The sequence below is a fragment of the Hemibagrus wyckioides genome, linkage group LG05 (assembly GCF_019097595.1).
Source record: "Hemibagrus wyckioides isolate EC202008001 linkage group LG05, SWU_Hwy_1.0, whole genome shotgun sequence".
NCBI classification, from domain to species: domain Eukaryota; kingdom Metazoa; phylum Chordata; class Actinopteri; order Siluriformes; family Bagridae; genus Hemibagrus; species Hemibagrus wyckioides.
The window spans coordinates 7416572-7430077 of NC_080714.1; the positions used below are offsets into that span (position 1 = coordinate 7416572).

At 38.4% G+C, this 13506-nt stretch overlaps 1 protein-coding gene across 2 annotated transcripts in view; it reads right to left on the reverse strand.

Annotated features, from left to right (window-relative positions):
• Positions 1 to 13506, reverse strand: part of slc12a5b (solute carrier family 12 member 5b) — a 63268-nt gene that overhangs the window by 16376 nt on the left and 33386 nt on the right. For both annotated transcript variants that reach the window (XM_058390374.1, XM_058390373.1), the window contains exons 3-15: positions 13066 to 13197; positions 11667 to 11813; positions 8434 to 8488; positions 7391 to 7521; positions 6923 to 7170; positions 6421 to 6632; positions 5721 to 5888; positions 4632 to 4730; positions 4007 to 4064; positions 3695 to 3869; positions 3488 to 3606; positions 1552 to 1650; positions 209 to 328 (exon numbers count right to left, since the gene is read on the reverse strand). In XM_058390374.1, coding sequence (XP_058246357.1) covers positions 209 to 328; positions 1552 to 1650; positions 3488 to 3606; positions 3695 to 3869; positions 4007 to 4064; positions 4632 to 4730; positions 5721 to 5888; positions 6421 to 6632; positions 6923 to 7170; positions 7391 to 7521; positions 8434 to 8488; positions 11667 to 11813; positions 13066 to 13197 — 1763 coding nt within the window. The remainder of the gene's footprint in view (positions 1 to 208; positions 329 to 1551; positions 1651 to 3487; positions 3607 to 3694; positions 3870 to 4006; positions 4065 to 4631; positions 4731 to 5720; positions 5889 to 6420; positions 6633 to 6922; positions 7171 to 7390; positions 7522 to 8433; positions 8489 to 11666; positions 11814 to 13065; positions 13198 to 13506) is intronic.

A 13506-nucleotide genomic window follows, 5' to 3' on the forward strand; every position in this document is an offset into this window, starting at 1 on the left:
TTTACACCACAGTCAATTGCATTAAATAAAAGAGCACAGCATATTGATCCAATGCCTCTTAAAACAAAAGCAAGAGCAAAACTGCCAACCTGGTCAAAAAGAGTGGATAATAATAGCACTTTGCCAAGTAAGAGGCTTATCTGGTGTGTGGTGATGCCTCAGACTTTGTGTCTGCTTGTGTTCCCAGGGGATTTTAATGCCTGCTTACCCACAGAACTCGATGTATTTGTAGATGCAGCCAGCAATGCCCATGGCCACGATGGCATAGTACCAGGAGCAGATGAACATCAGGGAGAGACACAAGCTCATACCCAGAAAAGACAGAGCCCTGGATAAAAGAAAATACAGCAGACTAAATATCAGTGTTTATGCCTGGATATTAAAATTGCCAAAAAAAAAGTCTGATTGGTCAGTATTGGTAACTCATTCAAAGAGACTTGGACTTTTCACATAATCTAAACAATAATAAAGTAATTCTTTACTAGCTTGCATCTAGAAAGAGACAAGAAATCATTCATTTTCAAAGAGAGATGCAACATGAGGGACATCAACCATTGGCAACTAAGTGTAGGTGTGTCATTTCACATTTCTGGCATTTAGCATACACCCTTATCCAAAGCAACTTATATTTTATCTCATTTTACACAACTTAGGATTAAGGGCCTGGCTCAAGGGCCCAGCAGCAGACCTTGGGCACCTTATGCACTAAAAGCTACCACATTCCACACTGCTTCTCCTTCATCTTGTATGATATGATGCAGATATACAAAGCTGAATTTTATACACAAACGCCAAATCTCCCTCCAGAATGTTTCATTTTACTGGCAATAAAACTGATTCGCTGTTAAGTGGAATGCTAGCTGCGCCGCCCACTGATGAATGTTATTACTATGGCAACCAATAGTAGGAACGCCCACTGGCAGTACCTCCATTTCTTGTCTGCTGTAGTGCTGATTTTATTCCTTACTTATTGCTTATGATATGTAGCTTGAGGTTACAATTTTTCTAAAACCTAACTGACTAGGTTTCATTTGAAAAAAAAAAAAAAAATACATTACTTAGTGTAAAACTTTACTACATGAAGTCTGTTGCTTTGTGGAATCGATTGCCATAGATCATATAAATTGGCCTCATTTAATTAGCCATGTGTAAGAGCACTGCATTAGGGGTAAAACATTTAGACCTCAATAATGATATACAGCTCACTCTTTAACGATTACAGCAATTCATTTTATTTATACCGCATTACCACTGACAAATGGAGTCAAAAGTTCAATTAGTCATTCATTCATTCATCTCGAGTAGCCGCATTAGAGGGTCAGAGTCATGGTGAAAACTGTGTGTGAGGTGGGAATACACTTTGATTAGGATCACACATCCCATACTATGATACCTGAACCTCTGCCACATTTGAGAAACCACAGATGAACTATCTGTTATTATTTGTATTCTGTTCAAGACTGTTTTTACTCTCATTTTTGTTGATCTTACACAAATTTGGCTCTATATTTGTGCAACTCTTTACAACATGTAGATTGAGGTTACACCAACCAGTGGTAGAATTTGAAGCGTGGTCTCCAGTTAGGCGTCCTGAGGAGCGTCTGCAGAGCACAGGCCAGGTTCACAAACATGTAGCACATCAAGAAAAACCTGTGCAAACATAATAATAAGATCACAGGACTGCACACAGCTATGAGGCTAACATAAAAACAGGGCAGGAATGAAGTCTCTGTGTGTTGAATATTAATAGACATCACTGAAATGGGGTTACGAAATAATTGATGTTTGTGAGACCATGACTGAACTTCCATTCCAACGCTCTCGTTGTTCACTAATGAAGAAGTTTGTGCAATGCAATAACAACAGACACATGAGACGAAGAGTTTTCCAGAGATCAGCTCTTTTCCTCTTAACTCATCACAATTTTTGATGCTATTCCTTTACTACCACACAAACTTATGAATATCGTCAAGGTCATTAATTGGATTCTTTCATGCTTCCTCCAAGGAGTTCATCTACAGCTGCACCTAAAACCAGTTCATCTACAGCTACACCTAAAACCAGTTCATCTACAGCTTGATGTAAAACCAGTTTATCTAGAGCCACATCTAAGACCAGTTCATCTACAGCTACATCTAAAACCAGTTCACCTACAGCTACATCAAAAATCAGTTCATCTATAGCTACATCTAAAAACAGTTAATCTACATCTACATCTAAGACCAGTTAATCGACAGCTAGACATAAAACAAGTCCATCTACAGCTCCATCTAAAACCAGTTCATCTACAGGTACATCTAAAACCAGTTCATCTACAGCTACACCTAAAACAAGTTCATCTACAACTCCATCTAAAACCAGTTCATCTACTGGTACATCTAAAACCAGTTCATCTTAAATCCATCTACAACTACACCTAAAATAAATTCATCTGCAGGTACATTTAAAACCAGTACATCTACTGGTACATCTAAAACCAGTTCATCTTAAACCATTTCACCTAAAACTACATCTAAATCAGTTCATCTACAGCTACACCTAAAACAAGTTCATCTACAACTCCATCTAAAACCAGTTCATCTACAGGTACATCTAAAACCAGTTCATCTACAGCTACACCTAAAACAAGTTCATCTACAACTCCATCTAAAACCAGTTCATCTACTGGTACATCTAAAACCAGTTCATCTTAAACCATTTCATCTAAAACTACATCTAAATCAGTTCATCTACAGCTTCATTTAAGACCAGTTCATCTACAGCTCCATCTAAAACCAGTTCATCTACTGGTACATCTAAAACCAGTTCATCTTAAATCATTTCATCTACAACTACACCTAAAATAAATTCATCTGCAGGTACATTTAAAACCAGTACATCTACTGTAACATCTAAAACCAGTTCATCTTAAACCATTTCATCTAAAACTACATCTAAAATCAGTTCATCTACAGCTTCATTTAAGACCAGTTCCTCTATAGCTACATCTAAAACCAGTTCATCTTAAACCATTTCATCTAAAACTACATCTAAAATCATTTCATCTACAGCTCCATCTAAAACCAGTTCATCTACAGCTACATCTAAAACCAGTTTATCTACAGCTCCATCCAGGTTTAGTTTATCTACAGGTGCATACAAAAGCAGTCCATCTTCAGCTACATGTAAAACCAGTTCCCTGTACAACTACATCTATAACCAGTTCATCTACAGGTACATCTAAGACCAGTTCATCTGCATCTACATCAGTTTAACTTGGATTAACTCTCCACCCAGAACTTTCAAGTTTGTCTTCGCTTTTTCCAATTCCACAATCAATCCTCATGTCATTTATTTAAGAATGTTGTCTAATATTCCTAATGTTCCACAATGCATCAATTATGAAACTCATTCTAATCAAAGAAAAAGTAGGAACGTTACAGTAGGATCAGTGCAAACTAGATCAGATGGTTACGCATACTGCGTCAAAGCTATTAGCATTACGTACATGGAGAGGATGGGTGCGACAGCATCCAGTGAGGCAATAAGGATACCAATCTCACATATGGTGGTTGTCAGAAGTAGAGCCCATGTGGGCTCACCGTTAGCCTTCCCATGACCGAACACCTGTCAAACATCATATACAGAGCTTACAGATCATTCAAACAGTATGGAAAAGAAATTTTCATTCCATGTCCAAGTTTCTCACACTCACCCTGAGGAAGGGGATAATCTCGTCTCGGGCGATGGCCTGTAAGAGACGAGGTGCTCCTGTCAAACTCTGAAGCCCCGCCCCACAGGTGGAGAAGAACGACCCAAACACGATGACCCAAGGAGAAGGCCATGCAAGTGTCCCAATGACCAGATTCCCACTGACACCCTCACCAAATCTGTGCACAGAATAACGACAAGATATTTTAGAATTATTTTAGTCAACTAGAAAGAGCCACTTACATTCAGTTAGGAGTTAAATAAGTGACATATTATGTAGAAAGTATTATACGATATATGCAAGCATGTTCCTCACTTGTCTCTCAGCACCGCTCCTTCTACACACGCCCCGAACAGAACCACACAGGACATGTCTAACACAACCAGAGCTCAGGAGAACAAATCTAAAACTCAAATGATCCTCACTAGTAAACAATGATAAACTAGAGGCTTAACTCTGTGAACTAAAAAGCCCAAAAAATGGGAATGGAGTTTGTGCCTGCCCGAAAAAGTTCAGCATTGAATATCTTTCTCATGTTACACTCCACAATGGTGGCTAATAGCTCAGATGAAAGTAGACACTCAGAGCTTTAAGGAATTATTGTGGTTCATAAGTATTTCTGTTTTCACCTAGTCTACTAGACACAATATATTCATAGAAAATTAGCTTTTTTCCCCAAAAGATTATATTATTTTTCCACACAAACGTTTCTATCATCAAAATAAATGTTCCTATCAAACCCATTTCTACTCTCTGTGATGGCCCAAATGCTTGTTTCTAAGCATCTAAAACTTATCTTTAGCTACTAAAATTCTGCATGAGGTTATCAGAACAAAGGAATTTTCTACATTTATTTTTTTAATCAGACAATGGTGATAAAATCATTTGTTTTTTGTTGATACTATTTGAAAATGTCCCATCACAGGCTACTGAAGGATACATATGGTGGAAGTGGTGGAGATGGCCAGGATGGTGCCGATAGGGATAGACTTCTGAGCATCCTGCAGGTCACCAGAGCGGTTGGATCCAGCCATGATACCTACGATGTACACAAAAAAAGTCATGTTGCTGAAGAAGAAAATGGAAAACTTTTTCCAGGTGAAAATGTACTGACTCTGGAGTCTCCTAATGTAAAAAAAAAAAAGAAGAAGAAAGAATCCTATTTACAGAAAGCTTCACCATATCAGTAATTACCATAAATTATTAGGCTTAGGGTATGTCAGCATCATCCGTACGAGTCCCTGTTAATGAGTTGCTATAGCAACGATAACATATTACAATGCTAGCGTTAGTAGAAACCTGTGATTTAAATAACAGCCAGAACTGTCAGAGCTGCTGCTTTAGAAAATGAATGAACGCCTTCGAGAATTCAAGAGAGCAGGCTTAAATCCTGTTTAGACATCTGATTTGCTGCAATTTGTGTGTGTGTGCATGAACTCTGTGTGTGTGTGTGTGTGTGTGTGTGTGTGACTGGCAGAGGTCATGAGAACTACTGTAATCTTGTCAGATTGTGCTGATTCAGTGCTGCATGGATCACAGCTCAACAATTCAATACTGTCAACACACACACACACACATTTGCGCTCTCTCTTTCTCTCTGTTTCATTAAGCTCTAGATTTTCACCACAAGGTACAGAAACTCATTCCACTTACTGCCCTGAACCAAGTCTGACATAATAAATGTTACGTTTTAATAAAACGCTCTGATTGGCTGTAAAGCAAAACACCAAAGGTTTTTAACTAGGCCACAAATAATCCCCAAAAATGGATTACAATGGATTAAAAGAACTCTGCACCAGGCAGCAGGATAAGCGATGACATTTATTCTGTTAATGTAGACTGTAGTTCTGTCAGTGAGAACATCTAAAGGCGTGATGAAGCTACAACCTAAAACACACCAAAAGCCTTTTATTTAAAGCTCTAACCTAAGGAATTAATCCACTGCTTGAAAAAAAAAAACCCTGACGAAGCAGCATCAAGCTTGGCTAACAATGCATCTGTTTCTAATCAGTGATGAAGTGCTACTGACCTGTGACCGAGGGGAAATAGATGCCCACCAGCAGGGTGAAGAAACTGGTGATGTCCGCTAGTACGTAGCGGTTACTGTTGGTTATTGGAGCGTCGGGGTCAACCACGGCAGGAATCCCTCTCTTCACTAAGATGTCATTTTTCTTCATAAAGCTGCTAAAGAGATTCTCTAGCAAAAAGAAACATTATCATTTTCAGCATATTTATATTCATTTGACATTATGAGTACTTTGTAACCCCCCCCCCCAACAAAAAATTGTTGTCTGTGCTTTTCTTGCTGTATTTCCTCCTAACAGAGTTTTAGTTCATGACCTAGCGAACCAGTACTGATGTATCCACTGACTTCAAAACAGGCAAGTCACTCTGCTATAGCTATTTATTTATTTATTTATTTTATTTATTAACCAGGAAGCACACAGAAACATTTAGCAGCTAAATCGTATGAATTAAAAATTTGTTTAGGTTCACACAACTTTCTTAGAATAAAATCGTTGTGAATACAAGCACTTGTACTGTATTGTTCTGAACCTCGGAGAAATATTTGAAATCATAGTCACTTGAAATGTATAAGTGTGCAGAGACATTTACATGTGGTACTGTATTGTATAGTGTTCATGAAATCGATGTTTACATGGTTTAATTATATATTTATTATTAGCATTTGACACAGCACTAGACACAGCTTCACACAGCTTCCTCACCTGCCAGGATGCCGCTGGTGATGCCAGGAATGCCCTGCACCTTAGAAACGTTGTTGTTGGTGAAATATTCATCGCAGGTAGCGTTGAGGAACTCAGAGTCACAGAACAGTTTCCAGAGTTTGGTGGTAACTGTACCGTTGCCCGTCTCGATGGTTTTTGCACAGATGTCAATGCCTTTAGACACCAAAGTCCGATCACCGAGCATGCATATCCTAAACAGAGCAAGACGTTCTCAGTTAGTGTAATAAAATATCTATCACATCCAAAATGTCCAAATATCCAAAAGTCCATGAGAAACTGTTCAAATCTAACACAAAGTTTGTAGACACTTCATATTAATTATTACAGTGAAGACAAATCATTTGATCTGCTTGAAAATGAATTTCTCATCATTCCTTCAATAGTAAGCAGTAATGCGCTTAGATCATGTGACTGTAATGAAGTACAATGAAGAAAGATGAAGTACATGAAGTACAGTGAAGAAAGATGAAGTACAGCTTACGGGAAGTCTGGAGGGTCGAAGGAGCTCTTGATCACTCCAGCGTAAACAGCCAGAATGGAGAGGATGACGCAGGCGAGGAAAACCAGCGCCAGCTTGTTCACATACTTCACACCGACAAACACCACCAGAGACATGAAGGAGAGAACGATGCTGCCGTACACACGCATGTTGTTCAGCATCGCAGCTTCGGCTTCAGGGCCGTCCAGACCTTCGATCTGAAATATGGCTGCGTGTGGAGCTATGTAGATCTACACAACAGAAAAAGGTGTCAGAAATGACAGATCAGTCATTTTACGGTACAGAGAACTAGCTCACAAACTGTCACAGTACAGATTTAAGTAAATGGCGAACAAACATTTCACTTGACTTCTGATCTTGATTGCAGTACTTAATGTCTTTCTCTTAACCAATGGTGGATTAACACACTGTAAAAAACAAAAACATTCAGAACATGACGTGTGTCCGTACCAGGAGAATCTCGATGCAACCGAGTATATACATGGCTCCAGCGAAAGTGGTTCCTAGGTAGAAACAGATGCCCACTGCTCCACCAAACTCTGGCCCCAGCGAGCGGGAGATCATATAATACGAACCACCAGCTGAAAGAGATGCAGTTTTTTACTACCATAGTACATACTTGATAGAAAAACAGAAATAATGAAGCCTATATTTGACACATATAGAGAGTGAAATGCTTTTCTTCACATATCCCAGCATCTTAGGTTGTCAGACATGATACAGCTTGAGAAGGTTAAGAGTCTTGCTAAAGAGCCCAAGAGTGGCTACTACTCAAATCCATTGGAGGGTGGATTTGCCCATCCACATTTCACCTACTTTTCGGGCATTTGGCAGACACCCTTATCCAGGGTGACTTACTTTTTTTTTTATCTCATTTTATACAATAGAGCAATTGAGGGTTAAGGGCCTTGCTCAAGGGCCCAGTTGTGGCAGCTTGGTGGACCTGGGATTCGAACTCACATCTCTGTTCAGAAGTCCAACGCCTTAACCCAGAGATGTCCAGTCTTATCTGCAAAGGGCCGGTGTGGGTGCAGGTTTTCACTACAATCAAGCAGAAGCCACACCTGATTCCACCTGTTTAATCAATTGATCTTGGCTTTCAGTAGACTCAGCTGTGGCTTCTGCTCGGTTGGAATGAAAACCTGCACCTACATTGGCCCTTTACAGATAAGATGCCTTAACCGCTAAGCTAGCACATCCCCATATCCAGCTGCTGACAGGTTCACGGCAGCACTTTATGACTATGTTCAACTTTTTAAGAGTTTATGTTTATCTCAGTGTCTCCTTCTGTCACGCGCCTAACAATAGCACATAGACACATAACGGCTGAAATACGCATCGCTAAAGGACAACTCAGCTCATTGGGGAACTGTACTGTGTACTGTGACTAACTGCCCATAAAGAACACGAGGACAGCCATCCTCTGGGCAGATGCACACACACACACACACACACACCACACATACAGACATGGCCCAATGCATTTTGCTTACCTGGCACTACTCCATTTGTAGCAATTGCACTCATTGAAATGGCAGTCAGCATAGTCTGCAAACAGACATAAACACAGACTTAAATACCTGTACAGTTCGGTTCCGGAATCACTGAGACCTTTGACCCAAAGGACAATAGTATATTCTTTCCAAGAGTATGTGAACAGTTCAAATGACTGCAATTTTTAATGGCAGTATGATCCTCATATAGTATACTGTATGCTAATATATAGGTTCTTCATATTCATGCCTTTATAATTGAAAGATATTTCTATAGTAGAGATGTTTTTTTTGTATAGCATGGAGACCACCAATTTTAAACACAAGCATTTACCACTAAGCATGGAGAAATTATATGTGTGTGAGTGTGTATGTGTGTGTGTTATTCACAGCCATGACGCTCTATTCGTGCACCACTTCATGGCAGTAAATGACAGCATGTGGGTAAAAAGAAAAATGATCCTCTGTAAAGAAAGTGCATTAAAACCTATAGAGGAGACTTTAATTCAGAGCCTCATGGTCATGGAGGCTTTCAGTAGGAATGATGTGGTGGTATATGGGCACTTTATTATTTTCTCTCATATTTTCTCTCATATATATATATATATATATATATATATATATATATATATGAGAGAAAACATGAGAGAAAATAATAAAGTTAAATTAATGTATTTGGTGTTTATTTTAATTAAAATAAACACCAAATACATTAATGTTAAGTGAATGCTGCATTTCCAGCATGGCATTTAGCAATCATTTAGTGATCCTATTAGCTGCTTAATTTTGTGAAATTTTTTGTTTTCTTTTTAAATATCAACCTATAATCCTTAAAAAAAGATTGGATTTGATCCATTAAATGTGCTATAAAATACAAATTTAATTACATACTAAACAAACCAAACAAACAGTTAGACAAGTGGAAAGGTGGATGCTGTATATCAGGTCTAGTCTGCCTTGTCTAATCCTCTTCAGCTTTAACTATGCAGCAAAAACTGAATTTATGTACTGAATTTGTAGTTTCCTTGTGTTTGGAAAAGCAGAAGCAGAAAATTGTCAGAGTTGGCTGAGATTAGACTCACATCCCTGATTTACTGTACTGCAATCAATAGAAGCAATGTTTAACATTACTCCATTACCTACTGTTACCCCATTAGCTAAACTTATTAAAGCGTACCAATATCAGAGTCACTTACTGAGGAATTTGTGATCGTGATTAAAATCAAATGAATTATACAGCACATGAGACACATTCAGACACAACACTAGAGTGCAGAGTTGTAGCTGAGCCGTGGGAAAAAGAGAAACAGAAAAAACGTCTTTTCCCTAGTCAGAGTAAGACGCAGATAAACTGCACAGTTGAAAATTGGAAGAACATTGCTTGCATTTTTATTTTTAACCATGAGCCTGTGCCTAATATAGGCTCAGATTCTCTGTCTTGGCTGACATGAGTGGAAAGTTCAACAGGTCATGCGTTATTATGCTTTTCTGGGCACCACAATTGTAAAGAGTACTTATGTGTAGTAATCTTGTCTTCCTTGTAGCTAGAACCAGGCTGGCTATTCTCCTCTCCACCCACAGAATTGTGGTTCAGCGGTTCAGTTTTCCTCAACATTCAGTGTAACTTCTAAAGCAAAGTTCTAAACTCTTATCCAGAATGGACCAGTGTGGGTGCAAGCCCGTATCCCAACCAAGCAGAAGCCACACTATATAGTATGAAAGCTAGGATTAATCAGGTGTGGCTCCTGCTTGACTGGAATGATAACATCTACATCTACATAAGTATGGCACCCCTGGAGCAGGAAGGGTTAAGGGCCTTACTCATTTGCCCAACAGTGGAGCTTGAACCCTGATCCTCCAGTCAACAACCCAGAGCCTTAACCACTGCCCTATTTAACATGTCTTTACCACTGTACATTTATAATTTATAATAACTACTGCATCACTGTACATAAATCTTCCACTCCCCCTGTATATATCACCCCCCCATAGCTGTATAACTATTTGTAATTCATTGTAAATATACCACTATGCACTTCTGGTTAGATGCTAACTGCATTTCATTGGCTTTGTACATGTACTTGCACAATGACAGTAAAGTTAAATGTAATCTAATCTAATCTAATCTAAATACCTGCAGCTACACCAGCCCTTTGTGGATAAAATTGGACATTGCTGATGCATAGAGACTAATGTGCGTGAAAATCCGATTGGATCAGCAGCCATGCCATGGCCCGGATGCCTGGATTAACAATGAAAGAAATTACAGGCTTGTTTGGAGTATCAACTAGTGCAATACTGATGGGAAGTGTGTTAATATGACTAGTTTTATTTACTAAGTACTAGTACACAGTACAATTTGATTTATTATTATCAGTATAATAGCTAATAACACTATTATAGACAAATATTTATGAATATAGTCACACAAACTTGCTTGAGGACTAGAAAAATTCTCCAATGTTATAAAAAAAAACTGTGTTTCGCACATAAGTTTTAAGTATCAAGTTTTTATGAACCAGAAACCCGAGCAACTCTGTCCCCTTTCCGTAAATTGTATTTTCTTTCTATATACAGTATATAATAAAAAGACCAGTCCCTTCAGAAATCCACGATTTTGCAATAACAGAAAGTAAAGCAAAAACAAAACTAATGCAAATGTTCAGAGGAGCTTACAAATTTTCCAGAGTTGTCTCTGATATTGGAAAAGATGCATCACCGGACATTATTTAACAATAATAACATACGTGTCTTCACTGGGAGGAGTTTTGAAGAAGACTCATGTGTGTACAGTTTCACGAATTAGCTAAGTAGCTTCAACAAAGTAGCTTCAAGCAAAGTACCTTCAAGCAAAAAAAGGTGCATCACCAACTTTGGAGAAAAAAAAAGCTGCAGCAAAATCAAGCATTTATAGATGCAACAATCACAAAAAATCCTGGAGAGACTAAAAAACAAGACGTTTTAGGAATTTAATTATTATTGTAATTTACCTCTCGGGCAGGGGGAGGCTCTAAAAATTACAAGCTGATTCTTTAACACCTCCTAATGTATTAAATGACAAAAATCTATTTCTCAATGCCTTTATTCAAAAAGCCAAGCATCTAAAACAATATAAAATGTTAAACGTTTCACACTTTAAACAAAATATTTTGAAAAAGGGACACCTGACTAGTAGAGACAAGCTGTAAGTGCATGCTCTTATGATGGATGGAGAGAAAAGATAAGAGACACACCGTAGAGCAGCACATGAAGACGATGAGGAAGGTGCTCAGGACGCCCCCGACGCCCACCAGCCACGTCATCCTGAGGAAGAGGATGACCCCCAGGATGTTCTGCATGCACGGCAGATAGACGCCCATCACCGTGCCCATACGAGGAGCCTGAAAAGATCAATAAACTATAATCATTAACCACAGAGCCACTGGAGATGACAAATCAATGAAATGATTAACGTGTGTGTGTGTGTGTGTGTGTGTGTGTGTGTGATATTAATAATGAATACAGCCAGTCATTCAAAAATCAAAGATCATTATATATGCTAAATCACTTAGTGGGTGGGTAAAGCAATGATGTAAGTGAAGAGGCAGGACTGTTTCAAACCCATTAAAGCAGAGATACACACAATGCCAATGATGTAAAATTCCTTCCTTAAAAAAAGGTCCAGATATTCACCTGATGTTTAACCTGTATTATCTATTTATTTATATTTATTTATCTGTATTATCTATTATCTATTTCATACAGTTAATCTGTATGGCAATCATAGTCTTTTAATTCTAAACATGACAGTTTATAGTGGTCATGCTCCCTAGTGATGCTTTGAACAGATGAAGCACATCAACCCAAAAACCATAAAGCTCTCTTTTCTCAAGCTCTGTATCTACATCTATCTGGTCCAATCAGCTGCCTTCAGCTAAATACTAATACAATACTCAAACACATTGGATTGGATAAGCAAAAAGTCATGAACTAGAGCAGTTCAACTACAGTAAATTTATAACATGAATTTGGTCTGCTGTTATGTTTTCACCATCATTCAACTCCATGATCAATGTTTTAAGTTTATTTTGTAGTTTAAGTAACTTGTTCTTATGTTTGAGTTGGCTAACAGTAGGGTTCATGCTGTTAAAGTGAAAATAATCCACACTGGGGTATTGTTAAGAGGCAAGATCTGAGGGCAAGAAGCTTTTCTTAATGCCGCACATACATTACAGCACAGTGGAATTCTTTTCTTCGCATATCCCAGCTGAGGAAGTTGGGGTCAGAGAGCAGGGGCAGCTGTGATACAGTACCCCTGGAGCAGGAAGGGTTAAGGGCTTTGTATAATTGTCCTGCAGCGGAGCTTGGTGGTGCTGAGGCTTGAACCCCGATCAACAACCCAGAGCCTTAACCACTTGAGGCACCACTGCCCCTGTTAGCCCTTAAGTGGATCATTCTGTTTATACCACAGCAGTTTGCCCATAATTACAATTTTTAAAATATTTAGAATTACACTGACATCATTCACTTTTCTGAATTCAGTAAGGAAAAAATACAGCTTGCTGTGTTCCTGGGAAAGTTGTCCCTGTCCTGAAGACTGAAACCCCAGTTAGAAAACTGCAACAGAGTGGTAAGACTCAAGACATGTTTTACCTGCACTGTTTTCTTGCGAGACTCTTCATTATTCTCTGCCTCCTCGTGCTCCTTGCTGCCCTGAGTCAGGTTGGAGTAGTTGGCAAGGCTGCTGAGCAAAGAGGACACCATGGGACTCGTGTCCATCTCCTCCTACAACACACACCCACACACACACACACACACACACACACACAGATGTAAACATTCTCATCAGCAAACGATAAACAATTTTAGTTAAAATTAACTTAATCTGTAAGTCAAAATTCAACAAACGTCTTAAGGTTTTTATTATACACAAAATTACTATACATTATGTGGTTATGTGGATTTTCACAAGAAAATTTTAAATTGTTTGAGGACCTTTTAAATCTACCAAGAGATATGTGTCCAATAATAATAATAATAATAATAATAATAACAATTATTATTATTATTATTATTATTATCATAAAAATAATA